Source organism: Piliocolobus tephrosceles, chromosome 1 (genome assembly GCF_002776525.5).
Source record: "Piliocolobus tephrosceles isolate RC106 chromosome 1, ASM277652v3, whole genome shotgun sequence".
NCBI lineage: Eukaryota > Metazoa > Chordata > Mammalia > Primates > Cercopithecidae > Piliocolobus > Piliocolobus tephrosceles.
Genome location: NC_045434.1, coordinates 202,342,282 through 202,362,326, shown reverse-complemented (window position 1 = coordinate 202,362,326; position 20,045 = coordinate 202,342,282). Strand labels below are relative to the sequence as shown.

The 20,045-nt window shown below is 48.3% G+C and overlaps 1 protein-coding gene across 1 annotated transcript in view; it reads left to right on the top strand.

The window, feature by feature from the left end:
• Positions 1 to 20,045, top strand: part of VWA5B1 (von Willebrand factor A domain containing 5B1) — a 67,771-nt gene that overhangs the window by 24,776 nt on the left and 22,950 nt on the right. Inside the window, exons 5-12 of the mRNA XM_023219336.2 lie at positions 1,570 to 1,715; positions 2,628 to 2,759; positions 3,395 to 3,519; positions 7,368 to 7,544; positions 11,886 to 11,996; positions 14,179 to 14,381; positions 14,868 to 14,982; positions 16,688 to 16,873. Of these exons, the coding sequence (XP_023075104.1) occupies positions 1,570 to 1,715; positions 2,628 to 2,759; positions 3,395 to 3,519; positions 7,368 to 7,544; positions 11,886 to 11,996; positions 14,179 to 14,381; positions 14,868 to 14,982; positions 16,688 to 16,873 (1,195 nt within the window). The remainder of the gene's footprint in view (positions 1 to 1,569; positions 1,716 to 2,627; positions 2,760 to 3,394; positions 3,520 to 7,367; positions 7,545 to 11,885; positions 11,997 to 14,178; positions 14,382 to 14,867; positions 14,983 to 16,687; positions 16,874 to 20,045) is intronic.

The following is a 20,045-nucleotide window of genomic DNA, read 5'->3' as shown; positions in this document are numbered from 1 at the left end:
GTGCCATGTGTCACGGCAACAGCAGAAATGCTAGTGTGGCTATCGCAGAGTGAGAGAGGAAAGGAGAGAGGTCAGATCGGTGGTGATGAGTGGGATCGTGCATGGTCTTGAAGGACGACACTTGACACAACAGAGAAGCTGGTGGCATAGACCAGTCTTAGACCAAAGAGCACCAGCCTGTGTGTTGTCTTTGTAAGTGTTGCCAGTGATGATGAGCTTTGTGCATCTGAGAGGCAGGGCCTAGCTGGGACATTCGGGACCTCAGTGGATCAGGGAACAAGAGGCCAGGAGGCCCTGATGCCACTGAGCAGGTGCTAATATGCTTATTTCTGCCCATCCTAGCAGGCAGAGTTAAGAGTAACACTCTTGGAAAAAGACTGCCTCAAACCCCTGTGATCTCAAAGAAGTTCAGATAGAGTGACACAAGACAAAATCCAAAAACCAGATGACACCAAGTGTTAGTGAGGAGAAGGGGAGAAAGCTTATTCACTGCTAATGGGATTAGGAACGGGGACAGCCATCCTGGAAAGCAATCTGGCAATCCTCAGTGTGCCCTTTCCCCCGGGGGTCATGAAGAAATTATTTCACAAGTCCAAAGGGAACACAGACAGGGATATTCATGGTGGCATTATTTGTGAATGCGGGGAGGCCGAGCTGGAAACAACAAGTACAATGTAATGGATGTCCCCAAGTGATGTCAAGTTAGCAGCGAGGACTTGGGTTTGCAGCCTCCTGGGCAGAGTTTTAAAGCATAATATTGTGCCAAAAAAAAAAAAAAAAAAAGTAAGACATCGAATGAGATTCATAATATAAAGCAATCTTGTCAGCTTAAAGCACAATCACACCCAAATGCTGCCACGTATTTTACAGGGATGTGTGCATGTGGAAGGACATAGATTAAAAGCCTTAGGGGGTGTGCCTGTGGAGACAGCGCAGGATGGGAGATGGGGTGGAGATCACAAAGGAAGAGGGCCCCGAAACGTGAGCATTCAGCAGGTGACAGACACTTGGCTAAGCAGTTGCTCCTGGAGTCCTCAAAGCAACTGCAAAGTATTGTCCCCATTTAAAGGATGGGAAAACAAACACTTAGAGGAGAAATGACTCGCAAGGCTTGCAGCTCACAGGGACAGAGATTCAAGACAGGGTGTGACACGGCACATACCGTTTCACCATGGAGCCAGACAGACCTAGGCTAGGAGGTCTGGGCCAGGACTCTGCCAGCTCTTAATAGTGGGAACTTGGGCCAGTCACCTCATCACACTGAGCTTCAGTTTCCCTGCAGAGACTCTGACATCTTCTTCCCAGAGCTGCGGTGAGAGCGATGTGAGCTACCCCTCGGGAGCACTGTGCCTGATGCCTGGTCCAGCGTGGGTGCTCCTTGGAGGTGGCTGTGCCTTATGTCAGAATCCAGGCTTTCCCTGGGGTCAGGTTGAGTGGGAGAGTACGGGTCTGAGGGCCCCCTTGGTGGTCTGGGCTGCCTGGAACTCATCGTCCTCTCCTTGTCTTCTCACGCTGGTCCCCTGCTTCCACCCTGGCTGGTCTCCTTTCCTTCTCCTGGCGCTTTTCCAGCAAAGACAGGCACTGCTTCGATGCCTGGGCCTCGGGTTCCTGGAGTAAGTTGTGTCTGGCGACTCTCCTGAACACCGATGTGTCCAACCCCAGGGAGTATGAGTTCAGCTTCCAGCTGGAGATCCGTGGGCCATGTCTGCTCGCAGGTGAGAGGGAGATGTCCAGACGGGATTGGACGGCTTCAGGCCAAAAGTCAAAGGCTGCCAGGGATGGGACAGGGGTGGGCAGGGAAGTCAACTGGCCCAGATGGCAGAGCAACTGAAGTACACAAAGCCTGTGGACCCCCATTTCCCATGGCCCCAACAAGCAGCCCAAAGATAAGTCCCTTCCCAGGACGCATTTCAAGGTCACCGACTTCCACCCCAGTAGCTTCCTCGGGAGAATGTCCATGGGGAATGGTGGACCGTGGTCGTCTCCTAGAGGCCACAGCTGTAAAGCTGCTTCCTGGTTCTCACTTTGTCTGCATGTCAGAAGCACCCAGAGACACCCAAACATCCTGCAGCCTAGATCCCACCTCCCAGAGATTCTGGGGTGTTCTGGGCATGGAAACATTTAAAAGCTCCCCAGAAGATTCTAACTTGCAACCAGGATTAAGAACCATTGCTCTGAAGGTTCTCCCCACAACCACTCAGAGCCTTAAAAGGACACTAGGATATGGTTTCTTGTCAGTGCACGCTCTCCTAGAGCAACATTGCATTCCAGTGTGAGGTGCGTTTATGGAGCATCCATCAAAAAAGCACCCTTCGACGGAGCGCTGAGAGTCATCTGCTTGGCAGCATACTGGGGGTTGTGCGTGCCCTATAAGAATGCGACTCCTCCGACCCCCACTAGATCCTGAGTTCAGAGCAGGAAAAGCCATCAGACACCATCTATCTAAGCCTGCATTTTACAGGTGGGGAAATTGAGGCAGCCTGGCCATGGTCACACTGCAGGTCAGGAGCCACTAATGGGGCTGGCATGTCACTCATCTCTGGCCTGGGTCTTGGTGTGCCCCAGCGAACTCCTCTCTCTCCTGACCTCATGAGCCTATATCCCCCTTGTCTTTCTGTGCCTCTCAGGGGTGGAGAGTCCCACGCACGAGATTCGTGCCGATGCCGCCCCATCTGCCTGCTCGGCCAAGAGCATCATCATCACCTTGGCCAACAAGCACACCTTTGACCGGCCCGTAGAGATCCTCATCCACCCCAGCGGTACGGTGCCCCACAACGGGCCCCTGGGTTGCCTATGGGAGGGATGAGGTGCTGATCCTGTGGGGACAGAACACGTGGCCCCCTGCCCAGCAGCTAGCTAGCCAGGGAAAGGGTCGGGGGTGTGTGGCCAAGGAGAGGAGACCCACTACTTTCCTCCCAGGAAAGTTGGCTCTAGCTGGTGGAATCAGGTGTCTCCTGCCCTGATTCAAGCTTCAGAGGCCTAGGGTCTCATCCACCCATCAGGGCACTTTACCCCAGGCCAGCTGAGCAGAGGATCTTTGAAAACCAAAGCTCAGTGAGACCCTGGAAATTCTGTAGCCTCAAGGAGAAATTCTTGTCTGTTCAAGAATTCACAGAATGTCAGGACCTGAAAACATCAGAGAGGCATTTAACCCCATCCCACTACCGTTTTACAGATGGCTCAGCTGAGGCCCAGAGAGGAGCAGTGAGTCACCCATGGCCACTAGGCTCCCCTACCTCCCAGCTAAGGAGTCTTCCCAAGCCCTACAGGGCTTCCACCCCACTTCCGACTGGGAGTCCCACCCCTGTGAGAATCTTGCACCTAAACCGAAGCCCCAAGCATCCTTTTCCTATGACACCTGGCCAAGTGCTGAGAGTCGATCTCATCTCTGCAGAGCCCCATATGCCCCATGTCCTGATAGAGAAAGGGGACATGACGCTGGGAGAGTTTGACCAGCACTTGAAGGGAAGAACAGATTTCATTAAAGGGATGAAGAAGAACAGCAGTGCAGAGCGGAAGGTGAGGGCAACTGAGGCGGGGAGCGGCTGGTGGCAGAGTTGGGGTGGCACTGAGGCCTGGTCTCCACTGAACCAGTGAGGTGGGGAGGTAACCTGCCCGAGGTCATGCAGCAAGCTGGAGGCAGACACCAGGCAAGAAGTGCTTCCTTCCGTGGGCCCTGGGACACTGCAGGGCACTTTCAGATGCCCCGTTATCCCGGCTCTGTTCCCGCCTCCTGCTAGGTCACCTTTCTCCAGGACCTCGCAGGTGCCTAAGCCAGGAAAATTCACATATGGTGGCAGAAATTGCCTTGGCCTCCTCTGGGCCTCTGCATCCCCAGGGGTGCCCAGGACCCTTCAGCTCCTTACCTCCTGGACCTCCCCTACCCACCAGCTGAGTAGCCTCTTGCTCTTCCTCCCTCTGGGGCCCTTGCTTGCTATGACATAAAGGACAAAAGCAGAGTGGGGAAAGTTGTCCCCCACCCCATGAAGCTGCAGGACAAGGAGGCCTGGCCAGGGGGCGGGGATGGGAAAGGGAAGGTTGGAGGCTGAGCGTCAGCCACAGGTCACACCCCGTGCTCTGCCTCCCACTCATGGTCCTGCACACTGAGCCGGGTCCTGAATGCCAAGATAGGTTTCGGAATGATGGCTCATCTCTTTCCATTAGCCCCTTTTTTAGATGAGAAAACTGAGATCTAGCACCCAAAGATCACCAGTGAGCTGGAGGAAGGGAAAGACTGTTATCTCAGAAGTTAGATTTGGTGACCAGGAGGCTAAGGGATGAGAATGGATTCTGTGGGGGCAGTTGAGTTGGATTTCACACCACCACCCATGCTCTACCCGCCTAGCTGGCACAGGGCAGTGGCAAGGTGGGGAAGTGGACAGAGACCCCACTGGAAGCACCTGCTCTCCCAGAGGTGCCCCTCAGTCAGATGAGTCAGTTGGGAGAAGAAGCTGGAGCCAGGTTCTCAGAGTAGGGGGCGGCAATGCCAGAGGGCCAGGTTCTCAGAGTAGGGGGTGGCAATGCCAGAGCTCTGAGAACTGCTGCCTGTATGCCAGAGGGTCCCAGTGGGCCTCCCAGGCCTGGGGCTGCCTGCTCTGCCTGCCAAGCCTTAAATCAATTAGCTCGGGGATGGTGGAAGCAAATGAGAATTAACTTGCCACCTTGGGTTGGTTATGCAAATAGCCTGTATTCTCACAAACTCCAGGGATGACAGCGATCAACCCACAGCTGCTAAGAAATGATGAGTTTATTGTAATTGGATAATGGCAGCTTGAGGAGACATTAGAGAATCCTGAGCCAGGGTACCCACCCCGTCCCTCTGAGAGGAAGATAAGGTTTCTGGAGGTGGCTTCCCTCACTGGCAGATGTGGTTGCTGCTGCCTTGGGCTCTGTCATCAAAAGAGCCAGTCTAGGCTGTGGCCTCTGGTGGAGGGGCTTCACGTGGGAGACAGCGAGCAAGATCCCTTGGCAGGGAGAAGAGTGGGTTGCGGGTATCCACAGGGTGAACGTCAATCAGGAAGAGTGGGTGGGACAAGCTGTCAGAAACCCCGGTTTAGCAAGGAGAGGGCAAATCACATAGAAGGGCACACCATACGCAAGAGACAGAGATGCCAAGAAAAAGAGGCTGAAAAAAAAAAAAAGAAAAGATGCACACCCAGGTCAGTGGCAGACAAAAAGGCCCACACAGATTAATTCCCTCACTTATTCACTCAACAAATAAATCTTAGGGGGGCAATACTGAGAATGACACAGTCTTTACCTTCATGGAGTTTATATTCTGGGATGGAAAGACTGAGGAAAAAAAACAAATCAGGCCAAGGCGCGGTGGCTTATCCCTATAATCGCCGCATTCTGGGAGGCCGAGGCAGGCGGACCACGAGGTCAGGAGATCAAGACCATCCTGGCCAACATGGTGAAACCCCGTCTCTATAAAAATTAACTAGGCGTGGTGGTGCATGCCTGTCATCCCAGCTACTCGGGAGGCTGAGGCAGGAGAATTGCTTGAACCAGGGAGTCGGAGGTTGCAGTGAGCCGAGATAGCACCACTGCACTCCTGCACTCCAGCCGGGTGGCAGAGCGAGACTCTGTCTCAAAAAATAAAAATGAAAAATCAAATCAATGAGCCAGATCTGTTTGGAGAGGGATGATATGACCACAAGTCATAGGTGCTGGGTGTTCTTTAGCCGGGTATCAGCAAAAGCCTGTCTGAGGATGAGACCTGGCAGATGACCAAGAGCCCACCGTGGGAGGAATGGATGGAGAGAGCACAAGGGATGAAAGAGCAGGAAGCAGAACAATGGTGACCTGTTTGGAAAACAGGAAGAAGGTCAGTGCGGCTGAAATGTAGGGAGCAGAGTGGGTAGAGAGGAGGTGGATAGCTAGCTAGGCAGGGGTCAGGCCACAGGGTGCTTCTTAAACCATGGTTCAGAGTACTCAGGGAGGGCACTGCTTGAGCAAGAGAATGACAAGAACATTCGCTCTGGCTGCTCTCTGCAGAATGGACCACAGGGAGATAAAAGTTGGACAAAGAGAGCAGGAGACTATTGCAAAGGTCCAGAGACAGAGACAGTCCTCTCCTGAACATGGGCAGTAGCAGTGGAGACAGAGAGACATGGACGCATTCAGGCTGCATCTTAGCAGCAGGACTGGCAATGCTTTGCTGCAGGATGGAATGTGTGGAGTGAGGAAAAGAGGGGAACCGAGGACAACTGTTAGGCGTTTGGTTTGAACAACTGGGTGGGTGGTGATGTCATCTATTGAGATGGGGAAGGAACCCAAATAGACAGAAACTGAGAAACAGACACAGAGACACGTGTACACACAGAGACAGCCAGATAAGGAGACAGAGAGAGAAAGTCGAGGTGGAGAGTGAAAGCAGTGTGAGAACAAAGGAAATGAGATTCTGTGGGAAGGGGAGGGGGAGAAGCAAGGGGAAGGGTCCTGGCCTCAGGGCCAGCTAGGAGGCCACATAAAAGGATAAACACCAAGGCGCTGTCCTTCCCTTAATCTTTACTGATCCATCTCTGGACCAAGCCCTATGTTAAATTTTGGAGATGTAAAAGAAGCTAAGAGATGACCTGCCTTCAAGTATAATAGCAAACAAGTTGGCGAGAGGCAGAGATAGGAGCCAAAAATTGTATTCAACATGAGAAGTGCCTGGGCCTCCAGGACCAACAACAGCAGCACCAGCAGTGGCAATGATGGCTGCTGTTTAGAGACCATTGCTCTCTGCCAGGCAGCCAGCTTCCCAAGTGCACTGAACCCATGCAACAACTCAGTGAGGTATGTCTTCTTGTCCTCATTTCATGGATGAGGAAACTAAGTAATTAAGTCCACCTGGAAATTGGGGAAGACTTTCCAAACGGGTAGAATTTGAGAGTGAGTAGGAATTTAACAATGGGAGAGAATCAGTAAACCAGGGAAACCCAGTTCACAACCAAGAGGAGCCAGAGAGCAGTTTACACACTGAGTGTAAAAGCGAGAGACCATTACTCAACCAAGGGGCTTCTCGCGTCTGTGCTGACTCAGTTCATCCTCACAACCACCCTGAGAAGCGGACATTATCCGCCCCATTTGACAAATGGATAAATAGACCCAGAGGAGGGACTCGCCCCCATGTCACACAGTTGGATGGTGACAGAGCAGGGATTCAAACCCAAGTCTTTCTGTCTGCAAAGTCCATGCTTGCTATTGCAACCCGTGAAGCTCTAGCAAACAGAGAAGCTGAGCACAGTCAGCCCAGAAGTCTTCCGTGCAGAGCCTGAGCAGGATGTGGGTGCACGGTGAGTGATGGGGACCAGGATGAGTCCCCAGGAGTACCTCTTGACCCCCTGATTGCCCAATCAGAGTGTTCCTTTCTTCTCCAGACAGAAATCATTCGAAAACGCCTCCACAAAGACATTCCCCACCACTCCGTCATCATGCTCAACTTCTGTCCCGACCTCCAGTCAGTCCAGCCGTGCCTAAGAAAGGCCCACGGGGAGTTCATCTTCCTCATTGACAGGAGCAGCAGCATGAGTGGGATCAGCATGCATCGAGTCAAGGTACTTGCTGAGAGGACCCCTCCTCAGGGCCCAGGGCTCCAGGGGAAATCAACTGTGCGCCCCCAACCCAGCTTCCTCAGCACTTTCTGTTCCAAGAAACAACTTTTAAAAATCAGTTTAAACGGAGACACCCAAACTCCATTTGCATCCCCATAAAAACGTGAAGTAGTGTGAGCAGAGGCAGAGCTGGCATCCATTTACAAGGAATGAAGTCATCCATAGCTGTCCTTTACATTCTACAAACTTTAGCTAAAACACCCCGGCAGGTACTGAGTGGAGCAGGATACAGAGAAGAGAGGAAGGGAAGTAACATTTGCTGAGGATCTGCTATGTGTTGCATACGGTGCTAGCCACTTAATGCGAACCTTGATATCTAATCCAGACAATAATCCTATTTTTGCCATTTTCCATATAGGAAAGCTGATCTCGAGAGTTTCAGTCACCTGCCCAAGGTCACACGGCCAGTGTTGTCTAAAATTAAACCCACGTTCACCTGACTGTTCCCACCACCTGACATCAGAGCTTCAGTGGACATGGCCCCTGCCATCAAGGAATGTATAGAATTTGGTAGAAAAGACTTGGTTTCTCTTTTTTTTCAAATGCCTAATAGGTGCCAAGCCTTGCCCTTGGCCATCTGGAAAAACAGCAGAATGTAAACACATTTGCTGTCCTCAAGGAGCTGACAGTCAAGAGAGAGGCACAGGCCTGCTAGCCAATCAGAATACATGGGAACTTTGTCTCCCTGCTAAGGAGAGCTCCTCAGGAGAGTGGAAGCAATGGTGATAGAACCCTCCCCCCGACAATCCAGACGCATTTCACCTGCCCCCTGCCCTACCCCCAGGAGATTACTGGTCTAGACTGTGGCATTTTCCAACACTCCCTTGTATTTTTGATTGTGCAGATGTCTGTCTCTCTGAAGTTGTGAACTCATTTAGAAAAGGGTCATCTACCCTCTCATCTCTCTTTTTCCATGGTGCCTAGCTCTGTGTTTATGCATGAAAAGCCTTCCATCTCTTCATTGATCCGGGTAAAGGATAACAGAGGTCAGGAAAACAAGGAAGGAGGGGCAAGAACAGAATGGGGTTCTGCTGTCACCTGAAATTTCATCTTTCCCCCTAGTTTGTTCCCAGAGCAAGCTCTTGTTTCCAGGACAGCAAGCTCAGCAAGGAGAGGAGGGTTGGGTAGGATCTGGGATGCCAGGTATCCCCGCGGGTTTGCTACAGTTGTCTTGAAGTATGACAGAGGAGTCACACACAGGACCCGAGTTCCTGTTTGAGGTCTCATGACACAGGGGTGTAGGGCTGATTGGCACCTTCTTCCCCAACCTGCCCACCATCAAAGGCAAACATTGGAATGAGAAGCTATCCTCGGTGCTGGAGTGCTGAAGCACGCTCCAGGCCTTTGTGGCCATCTGTAGCCCCTTCTGCATCTATATCAATTCATAAGATGTCTCAGTTACCCTAGAGCATCACAGAAGCATAAATCTAAAACATGCCTTAGGGAGCATTTAATCCACTTTCCCTCCACTTTCCAGGTAAAGAAACTGAGTCAAGAGGCTAAGTGCTTTTCCCAGCATCACAGGGCTAATGAGAGAGCCTGGGCCTTCTATATATTGCTTCAGAGCTCATTTTCCTTACATTGCTTATGGAGAATTATGCATACTCTTCCACTAAAAAATTCTCTTCTCTGATGATGTCATCTCTGCTGCATGGCATTGTGCCAAAAGCAACACCTGGGTTCCAGGGTCAATTCTGCCACTGATTTGCTCCATGGCTGTGGACAAGTTGATTCTCAACTCTGGGCTTCATTCGTCCTTTCTGTAGAGTGAGAAGGATCAATTCAGGCAGAGTGAACGTATGTCACATGTCCCTTGGCTCCCCTCTCCCCATCAATTCAATAATTGGTCATGACAATTTTTTCCTGCTGAGCCTGGACTCAGTCTATATCCTTGTCATCCCAGTGTTCCAGGCAGTTACTACCAGTTAAATGGAATTAGTTCATAAATGGAAATCCACTTCCTGGACTGAAAGCCTGTCCAATCTTTGCATTCCGGAATTCTCTGACAATAACTTTCTCTGGCCCTCCTTTCAGTCCTCTTTCTCCTTGGAATCTCTCCTGCCCTTCTCCAGTTCAGCTCACTGAGCTCAAGGTCATGCCTTCACAAATGGCTTTGCATTGGTGCCATCCATTCTGCTAAACAAGACCCTTTTAGAGAAAGTCACAGAAATGACTCAGGCTACTCACCCCTTTCCCCACTGACAATAAGGCCACTGGAAGGTTGCTTGGGTCCTTAATTGTGACCCATCGGGTTGAAGTTTTAGGAAAATCTAGGCTCGGGGGGAGGGAGAAAATAGAAATCCAAACAGCCTATGCCAAAGGGGAAAGTCCAGCCAATTTAATTTCCTGCAGCTGGTCTCATTCTTCAACTGCCGCTTGCTGCCAAAAACATGGCTTTAAAAATTCTAATAGGTGTGAGCAGAGACAATCTGTATGGATCAGCAGAATCTCCTCCTAGCAGGAATATGCATTAGTGACTAATGAAAAAATAAGCAGACATTGACTTCTTTTGTAGAGAAACCAAATGTATTGAGGCAAGCAATGAAGAGAGATCGAGAGAATGTTAATGTTAATGGTTAATGTTAATGTTTACAGGGTGGGGGATGGGACTGGGGTGTGAGTATGTGGAGCCTGGAAATCTACGTGGTGTAAAATTTGCCAGAATCCACTTGCAGCTGTTTTTTTTTCTAGATCCTGAAGGATGATGGCTTCCCTGAAGCCATGCTGAGATCCCTGGGGTACTGTCAATAAACAAGATGGGGGACATGGGGGTGAGGGGGAGACAGACTTTCATTCCTCTGCCAAGGCAGAGCTGACATGAATAAAAATCTCAAAGCTGTGTGTTTTTTTTGTTTGTTTTTTTTTTTTTTTTTTTTTGAGATGAGTCTCGCTCTATTGCCCAGGGTGGAGCACAGTGGCATGATCTCGGCTCACTGAAGCCTCCGCCTCCCGGGTTCAAGCGATTCTCCTGTTTTAGCCTCCTGAGTAGCTGGGATTACACGTGCGTACCACCACACCTGGCTAATTTTTGTGTTTTTAGTAGAGACAGGGTTTCACCATATTGGTCAGGCTGGTCTCAAACTCCTGACCTCATGATCTGCCTGCCTCCACCTCCCAAAGTGCTGGGATTATAGGCATCAGCCACTGTGCCCAGCCAGAGCTGTGTTTTCAAAGCCTCAGTCATTAGTCTTAGGTTTTGCAACCCAGTGCAATTCTTTAGTTCTCCTGAGCCTCAGTTTCCTCATCTGTAAAATAGGGTTATTAATATTAATATAGATCTCATTGGGTTGATAAAGATAACCATTTACTGAATGTTTACTATGCACCAGGCTGAGGCTGAGGGGGGTGACATAACTTAGAATGTTTAGCACATAGTAATTGCTTGATATTTGTGATTGCATTGTATCATAACCATCATCACCATCATGATCATCATCATCATCATCATCATCAATTTTGCTTCTACCATCACCTCCACCTCCTTCATTGTCACTATTTTTTTCAATCTACCTTTATCAAGGTCTCCTGATGGGGCATAGTTACATGGGTTATGTTTAGTGTCCATAGACTTTGGAGGCAACGTGACATAGCTTTGAGTCCTGACTCCATTATTTACCCGCTGGATGCTCACCAACATGTTATTTCACCTCTCTGTGCCTCAATCTTCTCTTCTATAAAATGGGGATAATAGCTTACCTGCCAGGAAGGGTTATGGTGAAGATCAGTGAGGTGATGCATGTAAAGTACATCCTGTGTACCTGACAAATATGAGCTGAAGAGACTGCCCCTGAGGATGTGTCCTTAGTTAGTGATGGTTAGGTTGAGTCTGATGCAGAAGGTCCCACAGGAGGGCCAGAAGCCATTCCATCAACAGTGTGACCTGGACCAGGCCACTTTCCTCCCTTAGGCATCAATTCTGCTTTGGCAGCAGGGAGAGGGTGCTGCCTGCTCTCCCCACCTCTCAGGATCAGCAAGAGGTTAAATGGAACTGGAAAGCCATAATAGAAAGGCTTTAAGAAGTCAGACCTGCTACATGGATAAATGTGATGATGATGATGATGATGACGATGATGATGATGGTGGTGGTAGTGGCTTTGGTCCAGCCTCTGGTCGGTGTCAGCAAATTTCTTGATGTGAGGGAAAAAGAGTTGCTGGGTGCAGACAGAGGAGGGTAAATGCCTGTTTGGAGGCCGCTCCTGTGCTGGGAGAGAGAATATTGGAGTTTGGTGGTTGAATAACAAGAACTCCTTCCTGAATCCTGAAAACCACTTTCTCTCCTGCCAGGATGCCATGTTGGTGGCCCTTAAGAGCCTCATGCCAGCCTGCCTCTTCAATATCATTGGGTTTGGATCTACATTTAAGAGCCTTTTTCCTTCCAGCCAGACCTACAGTGAGGTAATGAGGGGGCAAGCCTGGGACCAGGAGGGTGGTGCATGGTGGGGAACAGAGGAAAGGAGCGAAAGGGGAAAAAATCGTTAAAATCCTAGTGCTGGCCTCAGAAGCTGCCTACCCACAGAGAACCCAGATCACAGCCGGGGGCAGAGAACTAAAGAGAAGCTATCTCTGTTTGGACATTTTTCTGACATCTCAGACTTCTGACATCCCCCCTTCTTTAGAATCAAACAATATTTTGGGCAAAGTGTATGTGTGTGCAGAGATGAGGTACAGAAAGGGGGTAGAGAGAGGACATAGCCCAGGCCTGCCACTCACTGAAGCCTCCCTTTCACAAGGATGATGGACGCATGCAAGGTTGAGCTAAGGAAGCAGAGGATAAGGAGTAGGGGAGTGAATAGGTGGATGAGTGGGCGTGGCAGTGGGCTAAGAATGGAACTCACAAGGCTCAAGATACTGTGTGAAACAAGAAGGCTGTGGCCCCAGCAGCATGTTCAAAATTGGAGCATCCTACCCAGATCTAAGAAGAGGAAGAGAGGGAGGGAGGAAGGAAGGAAAGGAGGGAGGAAGGACAGACAAATGGGACACTTTTCAACTAAAAATAATGTTATGAGTTTTAAAAATACAAGAATAATATATGCTGCATGCGCTTGTAATCTCAGCTACTTGGGAGGTTGAGGTGGGAAGGTCGCTTGAACCTAAGAGCTTTGAGTCCAGCCTGGGCAGCACAGTGAGACCTCATTTCTACAATGATAACAACAAAAGAATAATATGTATTGATCACTCCACACTTTTTAAATGTAGATATCAAAAACAAAATGTGTTTAAAAATCTCCTGTGATTATGTCAGTCAGGAAAAAAGGAAGAAAAGACACTGCTAAGAGCTTAGTATAAATCCTTCCAGCCCTTGTTCTATGCATTTACACACATTTTCAATAAAGATAGGATTAGGCCTTCCATACTGCTCTGTAACCTACTTTTCTAACGCAGCAGTCTATCATGAATGTATTTCCATGCCAGTAAGTATTAATCTGTAATGTAACTGTAATGGCTTCCTAGTATTTCACTACACAGATAGATTGGGACTTATTTAACAAAACCCCTGCAGTCAAACATTAAAGTTCTTCCCATTTTATTTAGTCATCTTTGTATCACAGATTTTGCATGCATCTTTAATTATTCCCTTAGAATTAATTCCTAGCCTTGCGGGCTCAAAATCTACACATACGTCTTAAGACTTTTGATACATGCCATTACTGCTTTTCTTTTTTCTTCTCTCTCTCCTTTTTTTTTTTTTTTTTTTGAAATGGAGTCTCTCATCTCTCTTACTCTGTCACCCAGGCTGGAGTGCAGTGGTAAGATCTAGATCTTGGCTCACTGCAACCTCTGCCTCTCAGGTTCAAGCAATTCTCCTGCCTCAGCCTCCCAAGTAGCTAAGATTACAGGCATGCACCCCCACACCTAGCTAATTTTTGTATTTTTAATAGAGATGGGGTTTCACCATATGGGGCAGGCTGGTCTCGAATTCCTGACCTCAAGTGATCCACCAGCCTTGGCTTCCCAAACATGCTGTTATTTCTAAGGCCCGTCCAAGAGTGGATGTTGAAACGGCATTCCCCTGAGCCAGGAGGAGGAGGTCACTGTATCCAGTGGGAATCTACTCTTGTTGCAAATGACATCATCATTGGCCAGTTGGGACCTACACAGTTGGTCCAGAGCAAGGAAATTTGAAACCTGGATTAGAGAAATGATTTTCTCCAAATGTCACTGGGGGCTGGTGCTGGTGCCAGAGTCAGTCTCTGGACTCAGATCTTAAGATTCCTAGTCCAGCGTTCTTTCCATCACACAACCCGCCTCCCTCATCAGAAAAAGAAACCTCATGTATGACAAGGAATCAAGGGTTTAATGTGCTACCTCTTCCAGGAGTGCTTCTACTTTTAAAGGAGTACCCAGAAAGGACAACTGGTTGGTGTTTCAGGCATTGGTAGGGGGTGCTGTTGAGCAGAATGACACCAAATGAGTGGTCACCCATTCTTCCTGTGAGTGTGGGCAGGGATGAAATTGGGAGCATGGGTCAACTCTGGTGAGCCTAAAAGAAGATCTAGGGAAACAAAGGCCTCTTCCTTAGGTGGTCTAGAGTCTCTGTGTCATACGGTGACCCCGGGGACTGCCTGCTTTTCTGCAGGAGAGCTTGGCCATGGCCTGTGATGACATCCAGAGAATGAAGGCCGACATGGGTGGGACCAACGTCCTTTCCCCTCTCAAGTGGATCATCAGGCAGCCAGTGCACCGAGGCCACCCGCGACTCCTCTTCCTGATCACAGATGGTGCTGTCAACAACACGGGGAAGGTGCTGGAGCTGCTGCGAAATCATGCCTTCTCCACCAGGTCAGCCTTGGCTGAGGGTCTAGGCTCAGTGACTCCAAGCTGCCAGGGCTGGGGCACCACAGCCCAAGGGCAATGTGGAAAATGCCACAGGGAGAGGACAGGACCCACAATTCCCACAGGGCTTTGCTTCCAAGATAGTGTGGGCTGATTTCAAAGTTCATCTTTTTCCCTCTCAAGTTCAGAATGGGTGAGCCGCCCATGCCTCTGCACACAACTCATAAAAGCAGCCCAGGGAGAGATCCCACAGCCAGGGAGAGGCTGCTCCCGCTCTGTGCTGGGTGGAAATTGATGGACTGTCTGTGGGTGAATTGATGGATGTGTATGTGGGTACTCCCTGATGGCCCCTCTTCTTTCTCCCTCTCCTTCTACCTGAAGATAGGGCCAGCTCCAAGATCCTGCTGGGCCATGCTCTTTCCCTTTCCACATCAGGAGGCAAAGATGTAGAGAGGATAGGACATAGCAGCCTCTCTTCTCCCCTTCCCCCAGGTGCTATAGCTTTGGAATTGGACCCAACGTCTGCCACAGACTGGTGAAAGGGCTGGCATCTGTGTCCAAGGGCAGTGCTGAGTTCCTGATGGAGGGGGAGCGGCTGCAACCCAAGGTAGGCAGCAGAACCCACGCAGTCCCTTCTGGTGCTGGAACCTCAGAGGCCCAGACCAGTCACATGGCAACTCAGTGGTGGAGCTAGAATGTCACCCCAAATCTGAGCTCTTCACTAGGCCACACTGCACCCCAATGAGAACCAGAGACTTGCAAGTCACAGAGCAGGCAACTCTTGAAGCAATGCTGGGACGCTAGATCCTCTGGTCTCCAGCCACTGAACACACACTCCATCCACTGCTGGACAGGATGAGGCTCCTGAAAAAGCTACCTATATGGGTTGGAGTTGTGTTTGAGGTCCATATCTGAACACATTCCTGATGATGACAAATGGTGGCTCAGAAGAATCTAAAGAATCCAGAAATAAAGGAGGCTATAGTCTTCTTTCCATGTCCTGCACATTTGACACAAATAAACTAACCCTTAGAAAATCCCCTTATCAGTCCAGTAAACAAAGACAGGGCTGGGATTAAGAGTGAAGACATTTATTGGGGATAGTGTCTGTGAAAGGTAGAAGAGAAGGAAACTGGAAGAAAAACTCTTCAGTCCAAGAGTCCGATCCAACAGCTGTGAAAGGAAAGTGGGAGCAGAATTGGGCAAGAAAGCCTCAGACTCTGATGCCCTGGCAAGATCTCAGCCATCCAGCAGGGAGCTCTGGAGCAAAGGCTGCCCATCAAAGTCTGTGATGTGCTGAAATGACCAGGCTCTACTATCCCTGACATACTGAATCATTGACTTGGGGCTTCCAGGGAGAGATATGGTCTTGACTCAAAAGCTGGGGTGCTGCATCTGGAAGCTGTCACCTAACTGCACTTCTTGCAGCAAGAAGGCATGGTCTTTCTTGAAGGGAGATTTGAAAGCTCACCTCTATACTTGCCACAACCCCAAGTCATTTTCTCCAGGTTTGCAGTACAGAACATCCAAGGAAATCAGTCTAGGTGATGACCACAGCCGTCATTTACTGAACACCTACCACATGGCAGACACTTCAAATTCAATATTGCAAATAATCCTTCAACTACACCCTCCTACTTTAACAGAAGGGAAAACTGAGGCCCAGAGAGGTAAATGAACTTGCTCAAGATCATTATCCAGTCTATGGTTTGATACAAACCTGTGTGCCCTTGAGCTACTCACAGCCCTACTTTGAGCCTCGGATTTTCTCATTTATAAAATGCTAAACTGGCCAGGTGTGCAGTGGCCCACACCTGTAATCCGAGTACTTTGGGAGGCATAGGCAAGTGGATCACTTGAGCCCCGGAGTTTGAGACCAGCCTGGCCAATTTGATGAAACCTCATCTCTACTAAAAATACAAAAATTAGCCGGGCATAGTGGCAGGTGCCTGTAATCCCAGCTACTCAGGAGGCTGAGGCAGGAGAATCACTTGAACCCAAGAGGTGGAGGTTGCAGTAAGCCAAATCATGCCACTGCATTCCAGCCTGGGCGACAGAGTCAGACTCTGTTTCAAAATAAAATAAAATAAAAATGCTAAGCTTAGAAAAGATGACTGCAAAGATGCTCTCCAACTCTGACATTCTAGGAATCTAAGAAGCTCAGAGGTGTGCTCACTGCTGGGCAAGTCACCCCAAGGCCTGCTGTCCCCTCTTCCCTGCTTCCACTCCCCACTAAGCTCATACTTACATGATCTTCTGTACACATCTCTTCTCACACATCCCTCAATCTTCATTCTGACCCTGCCCTACAGATGGTCAAATCCTTGAAGAAGGCCATGGCCCCAGTCCTGAGTGATGTGACTGTGGAGTGGATCTTCCCTGAGACCACTGAGGTCCTGGTCTCACCCATCAACGCCAGCTCCCTCTTCCCTGGAGAACGGCTGGTGGGGTATGGCATTGTCTGTGATGCTTCCTTGCACATCTCCAATCCCAGATCTGTAAGTATCCTAGAAACTCCAGGGGTCCATGGGGGCCCAGAACCCATGCCTACAAATCATCCTTAGCTTGTGGGTTTACAGTTTTCCCAGTTGTGGGTTTACAGTTGCCAGGCCACAGACATTCAATCACAGTGGCATGGCTAAGGTAGATGCCACCATCTCAAAAATGTAGTTCTTAAAAGCCCCTGCAGTAGAACCTCTTAAAGAACTTGTTTAAAATGCAGAGCTTTGGGAGGCTGAGGCAGGAAGGTCACTTGAGGTCAGGAACTTGAGACCAGCCTGGCCAACAGGGTGAAATCCTGTTCTCTGCTAAAAATATAACAAAATTGGCCAGGCATGGTGGCAGGCACCTGTAATCCCAGCTACTCAGGAGGCTGAGGCATGAGAATCACTTGAACTCAGGAGGCAGAGTTTGCAGTGAGCCAAGATCGTGCCATTGCACTCCAGCCTGGACGACAGAGTGAGACTCCATCCTAAAACAAAACAAAACAAAATGTGGAGCCCTAACTTCCATCCAAGTCTATTGAATAAGAATCCCCTAGGATAAAGCCCAGAAAATTGCATTTTACATCATCTCCCCTAAGTGATATGGTGCACACTTCAGTTCAAGAACAAATGCACTCAGATTTCGTTTTCCACACACTCTAGTAAGCTCATATCTCCTTAGATAAGTTTGTGTTTTATTTCTTTACATGGATGATTCCCTTGTCTATGGTGGCAGAAGTGGGGTGAAAGCCAAGAACTTCTGAAAGGGAGGTGAAATTCATGCTAAAATGTGAGAGATTGCCAAAGGAGCTGTTTCCTCACCTATCTTTCCTCTTTCGTGAGTCTGTCCACTCTCTCCAAAGGATTTCTCATCTTGTTTTGTTTTTCAAAAAAGAAGTCACAAACTCAATGCCTAGAGAAATTGGGCAAGTATGGAATGAATTAAATGGACTTGGTTTAAAAATAAAAGGGGCCAATGCTGTGATGGATAGCAGCTACCACTGAACTCACAGTTGGAAAGGCAATAAGGAGTGGTGAGGAATATGGCAAAGTGGATGGCACACACCCTATCTAAACGGGGCAGCCCTAACAAAGTGTCATCATGCAGAAATGTGAGTCCTATGTTAAATGTGTGTCTAATTTTTCAGGAGAAATTGGAACTTTATGTGAAAAGCTCCAGGTTTTTTAATGTTATGAAATATTTTCAGAATTGTGATCAGGGTAATGGTTAATGTATTGTGGAGAATGGAGTGTTCAGCCACAGGGAGAAAATGCTAAACAAAATGCTGGCCAAGTCCTTGCCTAGTCCAGACCTTCCTGGGAGGTCTAGAAGACACCAGTTCATCAACAGACCCTCCCACAAGAAGGGCCTGGACACAGTCATCAAATCCATTCTCCTTTGTTTACTCAATACTGGCAATGTTTGCCCTGCTACTGGTAGGGATAAAGACGGCCTTCACATATTGTTGGTGTAAATATAACTCCACAGCCCTCCTGGAAAGCAACCTAGAAATAACTAATAAAATGAGAGATAGGCCGGGTATGGTGGCTCGTGCCTGTAATTCCAGCACTTTGGGAAGCCAAAGCAGGTGGATCACCTGAGGTCAGGAGTTCGAAACCAGCCTGGCCAATATGGTGAAACCCTGTCTCTACTAAAAATACAAAAATTAGCCGGGTGCAGCATCAGGCACCTGTAACCCCAGCTACTCAGGAGGCTGAGGCATGAGAATCACTTGAACCCAGGAGGCGGAGGTTGCCATGAGCCAAGATTGCTCCACTGCACTCCAGCCTGGGGGATAGGACGAGACACTGTCTCCAAGAAAAAAAATTAGAGATATATAAACCTTTCAACACAGAAATCCTACTCCTAGGAGTCTATCCCATAAAAATAAAAGTGATGTAATAGATTTATTTCCAAGGATTTACTGTAGTATTTTTTATGGTGACAAAAATAAATGGCCACAAACTGAATGCTTAACAATAAGGCATGGTAAAATATTGTGCAGTCAAATGCTAAAAAGAATGGTTGAGGCCAGGCACAATGGCTCACGCCTGTAATCCCAGCACTTTGGGAGCTGGGATTACCAAGGAAGGAGCCTGGCTTGAGGCCAGGAGTTTAAGACTAGCCTGGGCAACCTAGTGAGACCACTTCTCTACAAAATATAAAAATTAAAAAATTAGCCAGACATAGTGACATATGCTTGTAGTCCCAACTCTCTGGAAGCTGAGGCAGGAGGATTGCTCGAGCCCAAGAGTTGGAGGCTGCAGTGAGCTGATTGTGTCACTGCACTCCAGCCTACGTGCAGTGTGGAGACCCTATCTCTAAACAAACAAACAAAATAATAGTTGAAATGCAAAATTTCCAAAATGTTTTAAGTGCAAAATTCAAGATATTGATAAGTGTGAGCAGTATGGCAAAGTTTTTATAATACAAAAAATGACCCCCAAAGGCTGATGTGTTATTTATACATAGAGGTGACCCTTGAACAATGTGGAGGTTAGGGATACCTACCCCCCATGCAGTCAAAATTTCACATATGACATTTGACTCTCTAAAAACTTAAATACTAATAGCCTACTGTTGACTGGAGGCTTTACTGATAACATAAATGGTCAATTAACACATATTTTGTGGGTTATATGTATTATATTCTGTGTTCTTACCAAAAAAGTATGCTAGAGAAAATAAAATGTCTTTGAGAAAATCAAAAGGAAGAGAAAATACATTTACTATTCATTAAGCGGAAGTAGATCGTCATAAAGGTCTTCATCATCATCGTCTTGACTTTGAGTGGCGGAGGTGGAGGGTTTGGTCTTGCTGTCTCAGAGGTGACAGAAGGGAAGAAGTGGAGGAGGTGGAAGGAGAGGCAAGAGAAGCCGATGCTCAGTGTAACTTTTATTGAAAAAAATCCACATATAAATGGACCCACGCAGTTAAAACTTGTGTTGATCAAGGGTGAACTGTATGTTTATATCAGGGAGAATGGAATGGAAGGAACAGATGATTTATTTTGTTAATTTTGATTACCTATTTGGAGACAGGAGTGGCATTTAGAATTACATTTAAAAAATTTAATGAAGCCAATGATTAAAAACATAAACAACCTAAGTGTTTTGAAAGATAATTCCATTCACCAGCTCTTGAACAGAAGTTTGTCTCAATTCCCTAAGCAAACACAAAGCTTTC